General features: G+C 40.2%; 1 protein-coding gene across 6 annotated transcripts in view; it reads left to right on the top strand.

The window, feature by feature from the left end:
- Positions 1-20,558, top strand: part of LOC106051776 (transforming growth factor-beta-induced protein ig-h3-like) — a 115,557-nt gene that overhangs the window by 81,922 nt on the left and 13,077 nt on the right. For all 6 annotated transcript variants that reach the window (XM_056038286.1, XM_056038287.1, XM_056038289.1 and 3 more), the window contains exon 9: positions 5,231-5,440. In XM_056038286.1, the coding sequence (XP_055894261.1) occupies positions 5,231-5,440 (210 nt within the window). The remainder of the gene's footprint in view (positions 1-5,230; positions 5,441-20,558) is intronic.

The following is a 20,558-nucleotide window of genomic DNA, read 5'->3' as shown; positions in this document are numbered from 1 at the left end:
ATTTTGTCTATATATTGCAGGAGATTTTAATAAGTTTTTAAAAGATTTTGCAATTTCAGGAGATTTCCAGGAGCTCCGAGGGAAATCTGTTATAAGTTATAAAATGGTTTAATTTTAATAATTTACAATAAGAATTAGCGCGGGTCCTATGAAAGTGCGGTGCCCACTGCGGTCGCATAGATTGCAGTGGCCTAAGGCCAGCCCTGCAAAATAGCGGCGTATACTACGCCGTGGGTCGACTAGTTAGGATATAATGTCTCTAACTATCAATGTTCCTTGAGAATTGGCTAAATTAATCAATTTTCCTCAGTTGGCTACCGTATTTTCGCGCATGTAGCCCGCACACACGTATACCCCACACGAATTACAAAAAAAGTAAAAACAAACTCCTGCAACCCGCACTCTTATAAACCCCCACATGTTCAAAGCGTGACTTGCCGTAAAGTACCTAAAGTACTATCATTGGTACTATTTCTTTTCTTCAGGTTTATAATGAGATTACTCTAAACCTTTCCAATGTACGCTTCCCAACCACACAGTGAACTAGAGGAAGTAATAACTACTCCCCGGTATTTCCATAGTTTCCATTATGATAGGTTTATTAGTCAAATAGGTAAACAGCGCACCTTTGTATACACGCAAAGCCGCCATGCGTTTTTAAAAGCGTGTATGACCGGCAAGTTATATGCTCGAAAATAAAATAATCCAACACTAATTCTGCGTGAATAGTTCAGGATTAAAAGTTTCCAATAGACAACAAATTCCAATCTGATGTCACCGTTCAGTACTGACATAGAACTGTTGGGTGGAAATAATGGAGTAGTCGAAAAGGAAAAAAACGATTTAAAACAATTTTTAAAAAAAAAGCAGGTTTTATACAACTTTTTTCATTTTAACCAGAAACATGCATGATACTAGAATCAAAACCATAATTGAATCAGACAAATGTGTAACACGTGTCTTTGAAACGTGAATTTATTCGTTCTTTATTCAGGAACAAGATTCAGATTAATGAATCATTATATGAATCAAAATACACAAGTTTTGAAAAATATTTGAAAAATATAACTTTAATTTCACGATAAAAATAATCCACTAATTTAAGTATACGAAATATAATTTTCTTGACTTTTTGTTGAAGTCTATCAGACTATAAAATTTTGGAGTTGGCCTCTATTGGTTGTAAACAAGAGCCACGTATCACAGAGATGGCCTCTATATTGGCTTTAAACAAAGGCCACGTATCACAGAGATGGCCTCTATATTGGCTTTAAACAAAGGCCACGTATCACACAACTGGCCTCTATTGGCTCTAAATAAGAGCCACGTATCACAAAGGTGGCCTCTATTGGCTCTAAAGAGTCACGCATCATAGAGTTGGCCTCTGTTGGCTCTAAACAAGAGCCGCGCATCACAGACCTGGCCTCTATTGGCTATAAACAAGAGCCACATATCACAGAGCTGGCCTCTGTTGGCTCTAAAAAAACAGTCACGCATCACAGAGCTACCCTCTATTGGCTCTAAACAAGAGCCACATATCACAGAGCTGGCCTCTATTGGCTCTAAACAAAAGTCTCGCATCACAGAGCTGGCATCTATTGGCTCTAAACAAAAGTCACGCATCACAGAGCTACCCTCTATTGGCTCTAAACAAGAGCCACATATCACAGAGCTGGCCTCTATTGGCTCTAAACAAAAGTCTCGCATCACAGAGCTGGCATCTATTGGCTCTAAACAAAAGTCACGCATCACAGAGCTACCCTCTATTGTGTCTAAACAAAAGTCTCGAATCACAGAACTGGCCTCTATTGGTTGTAAACAAAAGTCTTGCATCACAGAGCTGGCCTCTACTGGCTCTAAACAAAAGTCTTGCATCACAGAGCTGGCATCTATTGGCTCTAAACAAAAGTCTCGCATCACAGAGCTGGCCTCTATTGGCTCTAAACAAAAGTCTCGCATCACAGAGCTGGCCTCTATTGGCTCTAAACAAAAGTCTCGCATCACAGAGCTGGCCTCTATTGGCTCTAAACAAAAGTCTCGCATCACAGAGCTGGCCTCTATTGGCTCTAAACAAAAGTCTCGCATCACAGAGCTGGCCTCTATTGGCTCTAAACAAAAGTCTCGCATCACAGAGCTGGCCTCTATTGGCTCTAAACAAAAGTCTCGCATCACAGAGCTGGCCTCTTTTCGCTCTAAACAAAAGTCTCGCATCACAGAGCTGACATCTATTGGCTCTAAACAAAAGTCTCGCATCACAGAGCTGGCCTCTATTGGCTCTAAACAAAAGTCTCGCATCACAGAGCTGGCCTCATTTCGCTCTAAACAAAAGTCTCGCATCACAGAGCTGACATCTATTGGCTCTAAACAAAAGTCTCGCATCACAGAACTGGCATCTATTGGCTCTAAACAAAAGTCTCGCATCACAGAGCTGGCCTCTATTGGCTCTAAACAAAAGTGTCGCATCACAGAACTGGCCTCTATTGGCTCTAAACAAAAGTCTCGCATCACAGAGCTGACATCTATTGGCTCTAAACAAAAGTCTCGCATCACAGAGCTGGCCTCTATTGGCTCTAAAAAAGAGTCACGCATCACAGAGCTACCCTCTATTGGCTCTAAACAAGAGCCACATATCACAGAGCTGGCCTCTGTTGGCTCTAAAAAAGAGTCACGCATCACAGATGTGGCCTCTATTGGCTCTAAACAAAAGTCTTGCATCACAGAGGTGGCCTCTATTGGCTCTAAACAAAAGTCCTGCATCACAGAGCTGGCCTCTATTGGCTCTAAACAAAAGTCTCGCATGACAGAGCTGGCCTCTATTGGCTCTAAACAAAAGTCTCGCATCACAAATCTGGCCTCTATTGGTTCTAAACAAAAGTCTCGCTTCATAGTGCTGGCCTCTACTGGCTCTAAACAAAAGTCTTGCATCACAGATGTGGCCTCTATTGGCTCTAAACAAAAGTCTCGCATCACAGAACTGGCCTCTTTTGGCTCTAAACAAAAGTCTCGCATCACAGAACTGGCCTCTATTGGCTCTAAACAAAAGTCTCGCATGACAGAGCTGGCCTCTATTGGCTCTAAACAAAAGTCTCGCATCACAGAGCTGGCCTCTATTGGCTCTAAACAAAAGTCTCGCATCACAGAGCTGGCCTCTATTGGCTCTAAACAAGAGTCACGAATCACAGAGCTGGCCTCTATTGGCTCTAAACAAAAGTCTCGCATCACAGAGGTGGCCTCTATTGGCTCTAAACAAAAGTCTCGCATCACAGAGCTGGCCTCTGTTGGCTCTAAACAAAAGTCTCGCATCAAAGAGCTGGCCTCTATTGGCTCTAAACAAAAGTCTCACATCACAGAGCTGGCCTCTGTTGGCTCTAAACAAAAGTCTCGCATCACAGAGCTGGCCTCTGTTGGTTCTAAACAAAAGTCTCGCATCACAGAACTGGCCTCTATTGGCTCTAAAAAAGAGTCACGCATCACAGAGCTACCCTCTATTGGCTCTAAACAAGAGCCACATATCACAGAGCTGGCCTCTGTTGGCTCTAAAAAAGAGTCACGCATCACAGAGCTACCCTCTATTGGCTCTAAACAAGAGCCACATATCACAGAGCTGGCCTCTATTGGCTCTAAACAAAAGTCTCGCATCACAGAGCTGGCCTCTATTGGCTCTAAACAAAAGTCTCGCATCACAGAGCTGGCCTCTATTGGCTCTAAACAAAAGTCTCGCATCACAGAGGTGGCCTCTATTGGCTCTAAACAAAAGTCTCGCATCACAGAACTGGCCTCTATTGGTTGTAAACAAAAGTCTTGCATCACAGAGCTGGCCTCTACTGGCTCTAAACAAAAGTCTTGCATCACAGAGCTGGCCTCTATTGGCTCTAAACAAAAGTCTCGCATCACAGAACTGGCCTCTATTGGCTCTAAACAAAAGTGTCGCATCACAGAACTGGCCTCTATTGGCTCTAAACAAAAGTCTCGCATCACAGAGCTGGCCTCTATTGGCACTAAACAAGAGTCACCCATCACAGAGCTGGCCTCTATTGGCTCTAAACAAAAGTCTCGCATCACAGAGCTGGCCTCTATAGGCTCTAAACAAAAGTCTCGCATCACAGAGCTGGCCTCTGTTGACTCTAAACAAAAGTCTCGCATCACAGAGCTGGCCTCTATTGGCTCTAAAAAAGAGTCACGCATCACAGAGCTACCCTCTATTGGCTCTAAACAAGAGCCACATATCACAGAGCTGGCCTCTGTTGGCTCTAAAAAAGAGTCACGCATCACAGAGCTACCCTCTATTGGCTCTAAACAAGAGCCACATATCACAGAGCTGGCCTCTATTGGCTCTAAACAAAAGTCTCGCATCACAGAGCTGGCCTCTATTGGCTCTAAACAAAAGTCTTGCATCACAGATGTGGCATCTATTGGCTCTAAACAAAAGTCTCGCATCACAGAGCTGGCCTCTGTTGGCTCTAAACAAAAGTCTCGCATCACAGAGCTGGCCCCTGTTTGCTCTAAACAAAAGTCTCGCATCAGAGAGCTGGCCTCTATTGGCTCTAAACAAAAGTCTCACATCACAGAGCTGGTCTTTGTTGGCTCTAAACAAAAGTCTCGCATCACAAGCTGGCCTCTGTTGGCTCTAAACAAAAGTCTCACATCACAGTGTAGACATTAAAATTGGAGAAAGATTAATAACGAGAAAAAGACGTTCGTGTTTTGTTCGCTTGTAGCAGTCTAAAGTTTGTAGGGACCCTAGTAACAGTCTAAAATTTGTAGGGAACCCCGTAGCAGTCTAAAATTTTTAGGGAACCCCGTAACAGTCTAAAATTTGTAGGGAACTACATAGCAGTGTAAAATTTGTAGGGAACCCCGTAACAGTCTAAAATTTGTAGGGAACCCCATAGCAGTGTAAAATTTGTAGGGAACCCCGTAGCAGTCTAAAGTTTGTAGGGACCCCCGTAGCAGTCTAAAATTCGTATGGACCCCGTAGCAGTCTAAAATTTGTAGGGACCCCCGTAGCAGTCTAAAATTTGTAGGGACCCCCATAGCAGTCTAAAGTTTGTAGGGACCCCCGTAGCAGTCTAAAATTCGTATGGACCCCGTAGCAGTCTAAAATTCGTAGGGACCCCCGTAGCAGTCTAAAATTCTTGGCCTTACATGTAGTGAGATAATACTTGTTCTTTTTCTTTCCTGTTGTACTGGACAAAAGGTCACAAGTGGCTACATTTCTATTTGTTTCTAGAAGTACTTCAAAGACACGTAGTCAGGGGCGTGTTCTGTGCAGATGCCATTGTCGTTTCTGTGGGACTTAAAACACTGGATGATACTCGTCTGCTCTTTCGATGTAAGAGAGATGGTCTCCTGGTAAATGAGGCTAAGGTTTTATACCCAGACATAGTTGGATCCAATGGAGTTATTCATGGAATAGACAAAGTACTTCTACCAGACGTGGGTATGTAATGTTTGATTTTCTCACTTTATTTTAGATTGTATTATATTAACCCTAACCTGTCCCTCCTGTAAATAAAAAAACAACAGTTTTAACCCAGATAACAGAAAACTTTAACCACGTGTTTCCATCATTAGGAGAAATCTAGTCTAAAACTGTCTCTCTTTGCGACACTGGCGGACAAAGATCTTGTTTTTTTTATTTCAAAAGCTAGCCTCCATGGGCGTAGCATGGGGTTCAACCCCCCCCCCAAATGAAATCCGCGGCGGGGGGGGGGGGGAACGGAATTAAGTGACTGATTTTTGCTTTCATTTTGTTTATTTTAGGTGAGATTTTAATACTAAATCATCACTTACCACAGCACAGCAGAGGGGGTTTTGAGTTAAAAACCCTCTACCAGGGGGTTTTGAGTTTAAATCCCCCTACCAGGGGGTTTTAGGATTTAAAAAAAACCCTATCAGGGGGTTTTGAGATACAAATCCCTCTACCAGGGGGCTTTGAGTTTAAACCCCCCTATAGGGGGTTTTGAATTTTAAACCCCCTACCAGAGGTTTTTGCAGTTAAATCCCCCTCTTCTATAAAACAAAACAAAAAAAAATGCAATCAACAATCCCCAAATTCCAACAGCACAGTTAAGGAAGATTTTGATTTTAAAACCCCCTCCAAAATTTACGATAAACCTCCTCTTCAATATAAAAAAAAATTACACTCTCAAAATTCTATGAGCTAGCCAAAGGGGTTTTGAGTTTAACCCCCCCCCCCCTCCAGTTGGGGTTGGAAGCTAAAAAGTACCTCTTCAATATAAAAAAAAGCAAATTACACACTATAAAATCTATGAGCGTAGCCAAAGGGGTTTTGAGTTTAAATCCCCCTCCTCCAGATGGCTTTTTTTTTAAAGTTTAAAACCCCTCCAGATGGTTTTGAGTTTAAAATTCCCATACAGAGCGTTTAGAGTTGAAAACCTCTCTCTTCAATATTATTTTAAAGCAAACTACAGTCACCAAATTCTATGATCGTAGCTAAATGGGGTTTTGAATTAAAAAAAAAATACTCCAGAGATTTTTTTAGTTTAAAACCCCTCAACAGATAATTTGACGAAAAAACTTTCCTTTTCGATATAAAATCTAAAGCGAAATACAGGCATGTAATTCCAAGAGCCTAGCCAAGAAAGGTTACAAATTTCTACCAGTGGCTTGGGCTCCATTAATAAAGTGTGAATAGTCTTCTGCCGAAATTGAAAAACAAAGATGGCTAAGACAGATTTTAGGAGTCCGTCATAGAGATCGGGTCTAAATCAAAGAAATCATATGCCGAACTGGGAGTCGAATCCTTAGTAAGGTTGTGACAGAGCGTCGCATGATGTTTTGCGGGACATGTTCTCCGACAAAATGAATTACGCAAAATAAGAGTTGCGGAAACAGCTTGACGGAAAATGCGCCGAACGGTGCGAGAAGGTCTATGTCAGTAAGAATAGCACATTAGGTTTTTGAAATAAAACTTTTTAATAGCAAGATAATGCACTGTAGATACCTCAGAATATGCATTTTGTTGGCTTTCAATACCAGAAAGGGTGCGCGGCGGCGGGTCTTCGCCCCGCGCTGGGGGAGCGCTGCGAACTCCCCCAGACCCCCTTGTTAGCCAGGGCGGGGAGTCTACAATAAACAATAAACGTCTTCCGAAAGGGTCAGAATGTAATAAAGATTAATTATGTACATACACACACACACACATATATATACATATATAATTTTTTTCCGCAGGAGGGAGGGCGGGGGGGGGGGAAATCCCACCCCCCCGAAAAAAAATCCTGGCTACGCCCATGAGCTAAACTATAAGATATACCTTAAACTTCTGTCGTGTTTTTAAAAGTCAAACTATCAAAGATATCTTAAACTTCTGTCGTGTTTCCTATTGATACACGTTTTAAGTGTTATTGATATCTGGATAAGTTTATATACAAATAAGTTTAATATAACATCACATGGTGAATACCGTATACAATTCGACCCAGGAATGGTCAGTATTAATCCAACAGAAATATCACCAATATAACAACTTAGTAACTATTCTATAACCAACTACTTTAAACATCTAACTCTACTGCTTATATATTAAGTGACTCTATCAAGTGCTTGCTACAAGATATCTATGTTGACTGACTGCCTTTAACTCTCTGGTTCACCTAAGGTCAAAAGTGTTCACCCTAGGGCAAAATGAGTTGTGAATAAGATTCACAATATGGAATTAACATTTACAATATAGAATTAGGGTTTCTACTCTATGGCACCAACTTTGACCAACAGTGGTGACAGTATGTATAGATAATGTTGGGCCTAGAACCATTACCACTTCCGGCGTTAAAAACCCTGTGGAACCATGAAAGTCTGGACATTGTCTATGGTCTGAGTTATGTCGTCCACACAGCATTTCCCCCTCTCCGCGAAGGTGATGAGACCAAAGGAACGGAATATCTGAAACAGTTTGGGATCAGTAGCGCCACAGGCTCTGTCAGGCTGTAGCACAATGTGCATCAATCTGCCTAAGGGTCACCATCTCCTGATTTTTCCCCAGGGTTGTCTCCCGAAGCCTTTCTCATGTTTGGGTACAGCCGCACGGCAGCGGAGGTTTGGATTCAGAGTTTTCCTTCTCCTGGATGGGTAGCCAACCAAGGCTAACGAGCCCCTCCTGCCAGAAGCTTACTGGTTTAGGCTTCTAATGGCACGCGTCTCAAATAGCCTCTGACAACCAGTCCAACACCTGGCCTTCACTTCTGGTTCAGATACTGAGCCCGGCGGAACTATTATTCCCAACAGGAGAAGGGGCAAAGGCGAGCAACTGGTAAGTCTATCCAGAATCACAATGCGGCTTTCGCTCAGGGAGATCCACAATTGACATTAATTTCTCCATCCATCAACTTCAGGAAAAGTGCAGAGAGCAAAGAACAAAGGCCTTTGATCTAGTCAGCAGAGTAGGTCTCTTTAAAATCTTACAGTTAATAGGCTGTCCACCCAAGCTACTAAATATTATTGTCTCTTTCCACCAAATTATGATGGGTACAGTACAGTTCTATGGCGCCTGCTCCGAAAGTTTCAGTATAAACAGTGGAGTCAAACAAGTATATATCCTGGCCCCCAACCCTCTTTGGAATACTCTTTTCAATGCTAATCCACCACGCGTTCGACAAATCCACCGATTTCCAGATTTGATGGCAAACTTCTAAATATTGCCAGACTGAGGGCCAAAACTAAAACCAGAACCACCCTAAGAGATATGTTCTTCGCGGACGACTCAGCGGTAGTGGCACTCACAATAGGCGCTTCAGTCACTAATGTCCAGCTTCTCTAAGGCTTGCAAAGAGTATGCCCTAACCATTAGCACAAAGAAAATTAATGATATGGTACCACCTGCTACAGCACAACCATCCATCCTCATTGACGATAACAAGCTAGATGCCGTAAACGAATTCTGCTACCTCTGATCTACAATCCAAGGTGACCTGTCACTAGAAGAGGAGATCAAAAAACGCATCAACCTTCGTTAGACTCCGACCAAGAGTTTGAGAAAACCAGAAGCTCACTACAGCGACCAAAATGGAGGTCTACAAGGCATGCATTCTTAGCGCGCTACTGTATGGCAGTGAGTCGTGGATAACCTACACAAAACAAGAGAGAAAACTAAACTCATTCCACTTGCGCTGCCTTCGAATGATCTTAAAAATAACATGGAAAGAAAGAGTGTGTAATACGGAGATCCTCGCAAGAACGGGCCTTCCCAGCATCTGTACGTTCCTCAGGCAACGCCGCCTGCGCTGGCTCGGACATGTTCGACGGATGGTGGACAATTGCATCCCAAAAATCATTCTGTACGGACAACTTGCGTCTGGCTCAAGAAAAACTGGTCACCCCACATTCGTTACGTGAATGTGATAAAAAGGGATTTAAAATCATTGATACTGACCATTGGGAAGACATATCCTTAGACCGCACTAGTTGGAGAGAGACGGTGACCAAGAAAGCTATAGACAACGAGAAAACATGGGCCTCGATTCTTGAAAAAAAAAAGCGTGCCACACGGAAAATGGCCAATACGAAAGCCACTTGACATGCAATATATGTGGACGGGAGTGTCTCTCCAAAATATGGCTCAACAGCCATATGAAAAAGTGTTCGAGATGAACCATAGTCGTTTCACGACTGAAGGAGGCCAATGATTTATGTATGTAAGCATGTCTTAGAGACGCCAACATCTAATCTAATTAACCTTATCCTGACATTTATGATCATAGTTGATATCAAGTGATATGTCAATTTTTACTCCCACACTTAGGGGGGTCTCAAAAAAGATATTCTTTTCCTAAATCTGTAACATAGAGATTCTAATGATATCTCTAAAAAGTTGGACATCAGATCTTTATATCTCTCTCTACATTAGGGATTTTCAAACCTTTACCACTCACGTTGTTAAGTCAAAACAAATCTTCTTTCACGTCCTTATCTAGTGGTCTCAATTTTTCTTGCCTTCGTAGCTGCTGAAATGCACTCTACAGTCGTTTAATGCGCACTAATAATCTTTTTTTTTAAAGCGATAGTCGCATTAAAACTTTTGAGAACCGCTAAATGTAGCCCTAATAGCAGAGGCATACCTCAAGTATTTGAGGCTCAGTGCTGCAGCTCCTTTGATGCCTTCCAAAAGACGAAATAAAGCACTAAACAAAATTGTTTCAAAACAGCAAACTTTTGCCTGTGACACTCTGAGGCAGCTAGGAGGTCTAGTTGAGCATCAGAAGATCAAATCTGTCTTTTCCCAGCACCGAGCACTCTGACCTCTATAGCCCGCAATTCATCCTCGAAACACCGGTACTGCTGATGTTGTTGTGTGAGGGACATTCAGAGCTCAAGGAGATAGCGTTTGTCTTGTAATAGCGGTAGGCTTTCTCATCGTCCTATCATTGCGTGTAAAGCCAGGCACCCAGTAGTAGACCTGTTTTGTTTTTTTTTTGTTTTTGGATACGTTCAAGACTTCAACAGAACGATAGCTAGGCACTGAACAAATAATATAATTGTGACATGAAACGATGATTATCCTGTTGGTACAGAGAGTGTTGATTGAAGTCTACTTTTTCTTGATAATATTCATATACAAATGCAAATAAAACCTTTTTTTGTTCTTGATTTTTAAAAAAGTCGCCCACGCTCAACATTTTATGCAAAGTCGGCTTTCTATCAATCTTATTTCGAAGCATATGTTTTTTCAGGGCTGGATCAAATTTCTAAACTATTCGACTAGTTCTAGAAGATATACCTTGAAATTTCAATTCTTCATCACGGATGTAGTGATGCCTAATCTGATAGGGCATGGTCTTTTAATAATCAGTTCGATGAATTTCATATACTACATCAAAATATTATTATTATTATGTAAAATGTTGATGCCCCTTTGTAGCTTGTGGCCCACACAACCCTCTCCTAGGTGACTCTGTCTAAAAGATAAATGCTAAAGCAAGCTTTTCTTTATTATTATTTCTTGTTTTTGTTTAATAGCTTACCAAGGGAGGCTACCACAAAATTAGCCTAGATTTATTGGTATACCTAGTTGTTTACCTTGTCAATCAAGTGTAACAACTTAGTAGGTTAATGAGCTTCAGTTCACGCCTGTCCTGTTCATTTCAAAACACGACCTTGACTGTAACTCAGTGTTGACGTTATTTCCTGTTCCTGATTTAGGACTTGATCATAATACCCCGTAGTTCACCTGTTTGCTGATAAAGTAGGATTTAGAAAAAAAAACAAAGAACTTTCACTTTCGATACCTGGATAGTGACCTATTGTTTACGAATTTTGTTACCTGTTTGTACTTGTTGCACTATAGGAAAAAAACAGTATTAACATCTACAGCTTTATTATACTGAATGAAGAAAATAATTAAACACAGTATAGGTCAAGACACGGAAAATAGTCAGTTCACCATCTCAGCAATGTAAACAAAAACTAGGGGTGACAATCGATATAAACAAACAAATTCACATTTAAATTTTATGCATATATCACAAGAAGAGATAGTCAAAGCATAAATACAATGGAGAAATAAACAGTCTCAGATGCCATAGACATTAGATATACATATTTAACAATTGTTTTTGTTTAGCGCTATTTCAAGCTTTAAACTTTCTCGGTACGCTATGATCCTATCACTTGTCTGGAGCTTATCTCGGTACGCCAAAAGCCTATCACTTGTCTGGAGCTTATCTTGGTACGCTAAGTTCCTATCACTTGTCTGGAGCTTATCTTGGTACGCTATGATCCTATCACTTGTCTGGAGCTTATCTCGGTACGCTATGATCCTATCACTTGTCTGGAGCTTATCTTGGTACGCTATGATCCTATCATTTGTCTGGAGCTAATCTCGGAACGCTAGGATCCTATCACTTGTCTGGAGCTTATCTTGGTACGCTATGATCCTATCACTTGTCTGGAGCTTATCTCGGTACGCTAGGATCCTATCACTTGTCTGGAGCTTATCTCGATACGCTAGGATCCTATCACTTGTCTGGAGCTTATCTCGGTACGCTAGGATCCTATCACTTGTCTGGAGCTTATCTCGATACGCTAGGATCCTATCACTTGTCTGGAGCTTATCTCGGTACGCTAGGATCCTATCACGTGTCTGGAGCTTATCTCGGTACGCTAGGATCCTATCACTTGTCTGGAGCTTATCTCGGTACGCTAGGATCCTATCACTTGTCTGGAGCTTATGTCGGTACGCTAGGATCCTATCACTTGTCTGGAGCTTATCCTTATCTCGGTACGCTAGGATCCTATAACTTGTCTGGAGCTTATCCTTATCTCGGTACGCTAGGATCCTATCACTTGTCTGGAGCTTATCTCGGTACGCTAGGATCCTATCACTTGTCTGGAGCTTATCTCGGTACGCTAGGATCCTATCACTTGTCTGGAGCTTATCTTGGTACGCTAAGTTCCTATCACTTGTCTGGAGCTTATCTTGGTACGCTATGATCCTATCACTTGTCTGGAGCTTATCTCGGTACGCTATGATCCTATCACTTGTCTGGAGCTTATCTTGGTACGCTATGATCCTATCATTTGTCTGGAGCTAATCTCGGAACGCTAGGATCCTATCACTTGTCTGGAGCTTATCTTGGTACGCTAGGATCCTATCACTTGTCTGGAGCTTATCTCGGTACGCTAGGATCCTATCACTTGTCTGGAGCTTATCTCGATACGCTAGGATCCTATCACTTGTCTGGAGCTTATCTCGGTACGCTAGGATCCTATCACTTGTCTGGAGCTTATCTCGATACGCTAGGATCCTATCACTTGTCTGGAGCTTATCTCGGTACGCTAGGATCCTATCACGTGTCTGGAGCTTATCTCGGTACGCTAGGATCCTATCACTTGTCTGGAGCTTATCTCGGTACGCTAGGATCCTATCACTTGTCTGGAGCTTATCTCGGTACGCTAGGATCCTATCACTTGTCTGGAGCTTATCCTTATCTCGGTACGCTAGGATCCTATAACTTGTCTGGAGCTTATCCTTATCTCGGTACGCTAGGATCCTATCACTTGTCTGGAGCTTATCTCGGTACGCTAGGATCCTATCACTTGTCTGGAGCTTATCTCGGTACGCTAGGATCCTATCACTTGTCTGGAGCTTATCTCGGTACGCTAGGATCCTATCACTTGTCTGGAGCTTATCTCGATAGGCCTACGCTAGGATCCTATCACTTGTCTGGAGCTTATCTCGGTACGCTAGGATCCTATAACTTGTCTGGAGCTTATCTCGGTACGCTAGGATCCTATCACTTGTCTGGAGCTTATCTCGGTACGCTAGGATCCTATCACTTGTCTGGAGCTTATCCTTATCTCGGTACGCTAGGATCCTATAACTTGTCTGGAGCTTATCCTTATCTCGGTACGCTAGGATCCTATCACTTGTCTGGAGCTTATCTCGGTACGCTAGGATCCTATCACTTGTCTGGAGCTTATCTCGGTACGCTAGGATCCTATCACTTGTCTGGAGCTTATCTCGGTACGCTAGGATCCTATCACTTGTCTGGAGCTTATCTCGATAGGCCTACGCTAGGATCCTATCACTTGTCTGGAGCTTATCTCGGTACGCTAGGATCCTATAACTTGTCTGGAGCTTATCTCGGTACGCTAGGATCCTATCACTTGTCTGGAGCTTATCTCGATACGCTAGGATCCTATCACTTGTCTGGAGCTTATCTCGGTACGCTAGGATCCTATCACTTGTCTGGACCTCTAGGGATAAAGGACAAAAGGGGGATTAAAAAAAGGGATATCTGGGTCGTTTTGACCGTAATCGGTTTTTAAAAACATTTTTAAAAAGGGCGGAGGGTTGGGGACGACCTGAATTCTAACTCATGTCTCACGCCTCATCAAGCCGACATTCTAACCACTCTGCTAATGAGGTGCTTATGACTTTAGTTGATTGTATAGTAATGTATACAAATACATTGAACCCCTTAGCCCCATGGATGTTACGCCACTGTTTTGATATAAGCTTTGTCAACTTCTTTCTCGTCAGGCAGTCACTTTTGGTCGAATCTTGTGATCAATTATTGACATATCTGGTAGATGTTTTTTTTTTTTTTGTTCACTATGTATGTACCGTGTTTTATGATAGTCATTTAATAGGTAGATCCAATAGGTATTCTATTAGATGTAGGTTAATTTTATGAACCAATAAATCTGACCTTAAAAATTTATGGTGTATAAATAGAAATACTTCTTGGGTACTTTTTGATTTGAGGCTGAAGACTAATGAAGCAAGACGGTGTCACAGAAATGGCACGGACAAGGTCAAAGTCTCCTTACCCAAGGACGAAACAAAACGTGAAGCCTTCTATCTCAGCAACAGATAGAACATGGTCAGACTTGGACAGACAGAGGCGTAGGCGATGTAGGAAAGAAGAATGGCTCACTCCTAAAAAAAAAAGCCGAAGAAAAAAAGAAGAAAATATAGACTGCAATAGTACAACGAAATAACAAGACAAGAGAGAGAAATTGAAAAGTATGAACAAAATTTACTCGTAAACTTTTTGCTTACATCTATGATAATATCATAGTGTCCGCGTTGTTTTCATAGTGTCCGCACTGTTTTCATGGTGTGCGCACTGTTTTCCAGCACCTTGGCTGCCCTAGATAAGTGTTCTACCTTACCGATGCTCGGCAACTGTTTGTTCTAACAGTAGAATCACTCTACCGCAAATCATATACATTACTGAACAAACGATCTCACCTTCACCTATAATGTGATTCAAATAGGTAAATAATCTATAAGGTCTTAAAACCAAACTACTTTGTCTATAAGTTATATATCAAACTTTCTTTTTTGCTTATACTATTTACTATTTCTTATTACAAAACTTAGAATTCTAATAGTGTATAATTATTATATAATGTTATTGGAATAATTGTTTTTGTATTTTGTAATAAATATATATGTCAAAAAAAGGGCAGAAAAGTTAAATATGCATTCGTGCAACAGTGACTGATAGCGTGCACGCAAGTGTTGTATAGACATACTATATTATATATGCACATTCGTTTGAATATTTCCAACAAGATTTAATTGGTACTTCATGTTGATATGCTACTCGCGTGAGATCAAACGTGGGGCTACGTAATGTTTAGTACAACTGACACGCAAGCATGACGCAATTTTGTGTGTGTGTGTGTGTACTGTGCTTTCTAAATGGTCACTTCATTTTCGTGTTTCTTTAGTCTAGTTCTATATTTAGATGTCGGTCTGAAACTCAAAGTTGGATAGACTGATGTATTATTATAAAGCTTACAGAATGATGTAGGCTATTACATAGTTTGCAGGATGTATCATACAGTTTAGAGATTTATTTGACCATTCAGAGAATCTTCATACAAAATCTAGAATTTAATCAATCATATTTAAGAAGTCAGAATTAAATATAGCGTTCAATGTAGGCTACAGTGTGAACTAGACCTGATCACAAACTTTGATATTTAGACAGTAGAAGCGGGATGGGAAAGGAGAAACAGAAAAATATCATCTCCCTTACGTTGGAACGTTGAACAGCAGGAATTCTCCCCTCCCCCCTCCCCTCAGTTGGGGGGGGGGTTGAAGTTAGTGACTGATTTTTTGCTTTGATTTTGTTTATTTTAGGTAAGATTTTAATACTAAACCATCACTCGCCCCAGCTGGACATGTTCTCCGACAAAATGAATTACTCATAATAGTTACGTTGACATTGAGGCAATTACGAGGAAAGCGCAAACAGGAACATTCTAGTACAACTTGGCGCCTCACTGTCATGGAGGTTCTCAGAGTAGGTGGGAAGAGGCTTAAGATATTGCCAGTGACAGATTTTTGTGGAAGCAGCTTGCCGTCCAGCGGCGCGGGAGGATCTCAGAAAGAAAAAAAAGCAGATTAGGTTTTTGAAAATAAACTTTTTAATAGCAGGATAATGCACTGTAGATACCTCAGAATATGCATTTTGTTGGCTTTCAATACCAGAAATAGTGCTGGCAAGGGCGGGGAGTCTAAAATGTTTCCACTAACTCCAGGAAGAACCGATTCTTGGGTACAATAAACGTCTTCGGAAAGAATGAAGGGTCAGAAAATAATAAGGATAAATTATGTACATACACACACACACACAAATATATATATATATACAGGGCATGGGCGTAGCCAGGATTTTTTTTCGGGGAGGGCTTAGGATGGGATCTTTGCTCCCCCCCTCCCGGCGAAAAAATATGTTTATATGTATGTATGTGTGTGTGTGTATATAATCTTTATTACATTATTTTTATTATTATTACAGTATTTATTAGCATCAAACCACTCTGAAGGGGGATTTAAACTCAAAACTCCTTTTGGCAACGCTCATAGATTTCTGAGTTTGTAATTTTCTTTTTTTTTTTATATTAGTTTCAAAGTTCACTGGAAGGGAGTTTAAACTCAAAACCCCTTTGAATACACTCATAACATGATGAGTGTATAATTTGCTTTGTTTTTAATATTAAAGAGGTATTTTTTACCTTCAAACCCCGCTGAAGGGCGGTTTAAACTCAAAACTGAGTCAAAACCTATTTAGTTACGCTCATAACATTTTGAGTGTATAATTTGCATTTTTTTCATATTGAAAAGGTATTTTTAGCTTCAAATCCCGTTTTTTTATACCGGGTATTGAAGAAGTATTTTTTAGCTAACTCAAAACCCCTTTGGCTACGCTCATTGAATTTGAGTGTGTAATTTTTTTATATTGCAAAGGGGGTTTATCGTAAATTTTGGAGGGGGTTTAAAAATCAAAATCTTCCTTAACTGTGTGCGTGAAATTTGGGGAATTGTCGTTTGCATTTTTTTTTATTTGTGTTATGGAAGAGGGAAATTAAACTGCGAAAACCCCTGGTAGGGGGGTTTTAAACTTGAACCCCCTTGGTAGGGGGTTTTAAACTCAAACCCCCTGGTAGGGGGTTTTAAACTCAAAACCCCCCTGGTAAGGGTTAAAAACTCAAAAACCCCTGGTGGGGGGGGGTTAAACTCAAAACCTCTTTTGCTCTGCTAGGGCAAGTGATAGTTTAGTATTAAAATCTCACCTAAAATAAACAAAATCAAAGCAAAAAATCAGTCACTAAATTCCGATCCCTCCCCCGCAGGGGGGAGGGGGATTTCATTTGGGGGGGGGTTGAACCCCAACCCCCCCCCCCTTTGGCTACGCCCATGGTACAGGTTTTTTTTTTTGTGACGACTTATTGACACCTTTTAAAAAATTATTACTTTTCTTGTATTTTAACGTATATTATTAATTTTTAGTAGTTAAAAGTTAGGCAATCAACTACTGAGTACCGGCACCTAATCACTAACTACCCCCCAAACCCCACCTCCAAAAAAAAAATCCTAGCTACGCCCATGTTGACCGGCATATGGAAAATACAAATGTGGACTTTTATTTTTACAAAGGTACGTGTATTAAGTTTCTGGACATGTAGAGATACGCCTCTGATTAATATTTTTGTCTTTGTCATTCCTTTCTGGTTAATTATTCTCCACTTATGAATACTTTTTTCATTCAATGTTTATTTGTATAGAGAAAAGGAGAAGTCTTGAGAGACATGGCAATGACAAGAGTTGTCAGTGTTTGAGCATGTGTATATTTTCTAACAAGTTATCTTTATCTTTAAAGGTACACATATTCTAAACAGGAAATAAGAATCATTCAGTCAATCAGAATCATTCAGTCAATCAGAATCATTCAGTCAATCAGAATCATTCAGTCAATCAGAATCATCCAGTCAATCAGAATCATCCAGTCAATCAGAATCATTCAGTCAATCAGAATCATCCAGTCAATCAGAATCATCCAGTCAATCAGAATCATTTAGTCAATTAGAATCATTCAGTCAATCAGAATCACTCAGTCAATCAGAATCATTTAGTCAATCAGAATCACTCAGTCAATCAGAATCATTTAGTCAGTCAGAATCATTTAGTCAATCAGAATCACTCAGTCAATCAGAATCATTCAGTCAATCAGAATCATTTAGTCAATCATTACCTTCTAGACTGAACACACCACAAGAGTTGATGTATTCAACACGGTATAGTCACAGCTTTGTGTGCTAGCTGGGTCTCCTTCATTACTATGTGCCTTCTTTCCGTGGTCTGACAGCCACTCCTCCCCGCCCCACTTTCTCTACCAACACGGATACGAAGCCGAAAAATCTGATTTATTTTCTTGAGATGTTAGTTTGAACTAATTGACATAATCACAGTTTCGTGTTCTAAATGGCAAAAGATAGAAAGTAAGCGCTCCACCCCCGGAACTTTCTCCATTGTGATCAGATTAGTTACATGGAACTTTCTCCATTGTGATCAGATTAGTTACATGGAACTTTCTCCATTGTGATCAGATTAGTCACATGGAACTGTCTCCATTGTGATCAGATTAGTTACATGGAACTTTCTCCATTGTGATCAGATTAGTCACATGGAACTTTCTCCATTGTGATCAGATTAGTCACATGGAACTTTCTCCATTGTGATCAGATTAGTCACATGGAACTGTCTCCATTGTGATCAGATTAGTTACATGGAACTTTCTCCATTGTGATCAGATTAGTTACATGGAACTTTCTCCATTGTGATCAGATTAGTTACATGGAACTTTCTCCATTGTGATCAGATTAGTCACATGGAACTGTCTCCATTGTGATCAGATTAGTCACATGGAACTGTCTCCCTTGTGATCAGATTAGTCACATACACCTGTAGACCTTTTGATAGTTAGGCTTACTCGTTGATTTTTAGCCTGAGATTCTGTTTCTCTTGTCTTTTTCTCATTTTGATTCTATTGTCTACGATATATTATATATACAAATGAAATTAAGACTCAAGTTTGTCTGATTAAATTTGATGATTAAAATTGCCATGATTAAAAATTATTTTTAAATAGTTAATAACTTGTAAATAGTTTACAGCCTATAATTATATCTGTGACCTACTTATACTTCATTGTTTACAAACGCGGGGGGGGGGGGGGGGGGCTGTTTCCATTTCATTTAAAAAATTAAAAAAAATTGATACTTCTTTGTGTCTGTGTGTTCATGCATGCATATCTAATAGGGATTGACATTAGGAACAGAAGAAACGGAGAAGAGATATATCTAGGACAGATGATTAAGACAAATGATTAAGACAACTGATAAGAACAGATGATTAAGACAAATGATTAAGACAGATGATGATGATGACGTTTGTTAAACAAAAATGAAATACTAAATAAAAAACGTTAAGGTGAAAAGTATGCAACGCAGATACAATGCAGATACAAAGCAGATACAATGCAGATACAATGCAGATACAACGCAGATACAACGAAGATACAACGGAGATACAACGCAGATACAACGCAGATACAATGCAGATACAACGAAGATACAATACAGATACAACGCAGATACAACGCAGATACAATGAAGATACAATGAAGATACAATGAAGATACAACGCAGATACAATGAAGATACAATGAAGATACAACGCAGATACAACGCAGATACAATGAAGATACAATGAAGATACAACGCAGATACAATGAAGATACAATGCAGATACAACGAAGATACAATGCAGATACAACCAAGATACAATGAAGATACAACGCAGATACAATGAAGATACAACGAAGATACAATGAAGATACAACGCAGATACAATGAAGATACAATAAAGATACAACGCAGATACAATGAAGATACAATGCAGATACAACGAAGATACAATGTAGATACAACGCAGATACAACGCAGATACAATGAAGATACAATGAAGATACAACGCAGATACAACGCAGATACAATGAAGATACAATGAAGATACAACGCAGATACAATGAAGATACAATGAAGATACAACGCATATACAACGCAGATACAATGAAGATACAACGCAGATGCAATGAAGATACAATGAAGATACAATGCAGATACAATGAAGATACAATGAAGATACAACGCAGATACAACGCAGATACAATGAAGATACAATGAAGATACAACGCAGATACAATGAAGATACAATGAAGATACAACGCAGATACAACGCAGATACAATGAAGATACAATAAAGATAAAACGCAGATACAAATAAGATACAATGAAGATACAATGCAGATACAACGCAGATACAATGCAGATTCAATGTAGATACAATGTAGATACAATGAAGATACAATGCAGATACAATGCAGATACAATGAAGATACAATGCAGATACAATGCAGATACAATGAAGATACAATGCAGATACAATGCAGATACAATGAAGAAACAATGCAGATGCAATGAAGATACAATGAAGATACAATGCAGATACAATGCAGATACAATGCAGATACAATGCAGATACAATGAAGATACAATGCAGATACAATGAAGATACAATGAAGATACAGTTAAGATTCAATGCAGATACAATGCAGATACAATGCAGATACTACGCAGATACAATGAAGATACAATGCAGATACAATGAAGATACAATGAAGATACAATGCACATACAATGAAGATACAATGCAGATACAATGCCGATACAATGAAGAT

The sequence above is a fragment of the Biomphalaria glabrata genome, chromosome 8 (assembly GCF_947242115.1).
Source record: "Biomphalaria glabrata chromosome 8, xgBioGlab47.1, whole genome shotgun sequence".
Taxonomy (NCBI): Eukaryota; Metazoa; Mollusca; class Gastropoda; family Planorbidae; genus Biomphalaria; species Biomphalaria glabrata.
The sequence above is the reverse complement of the archived record's forward strand: the minus strand, read 5'-3'. Positions and strand labels throughout refer to the sequence as shown.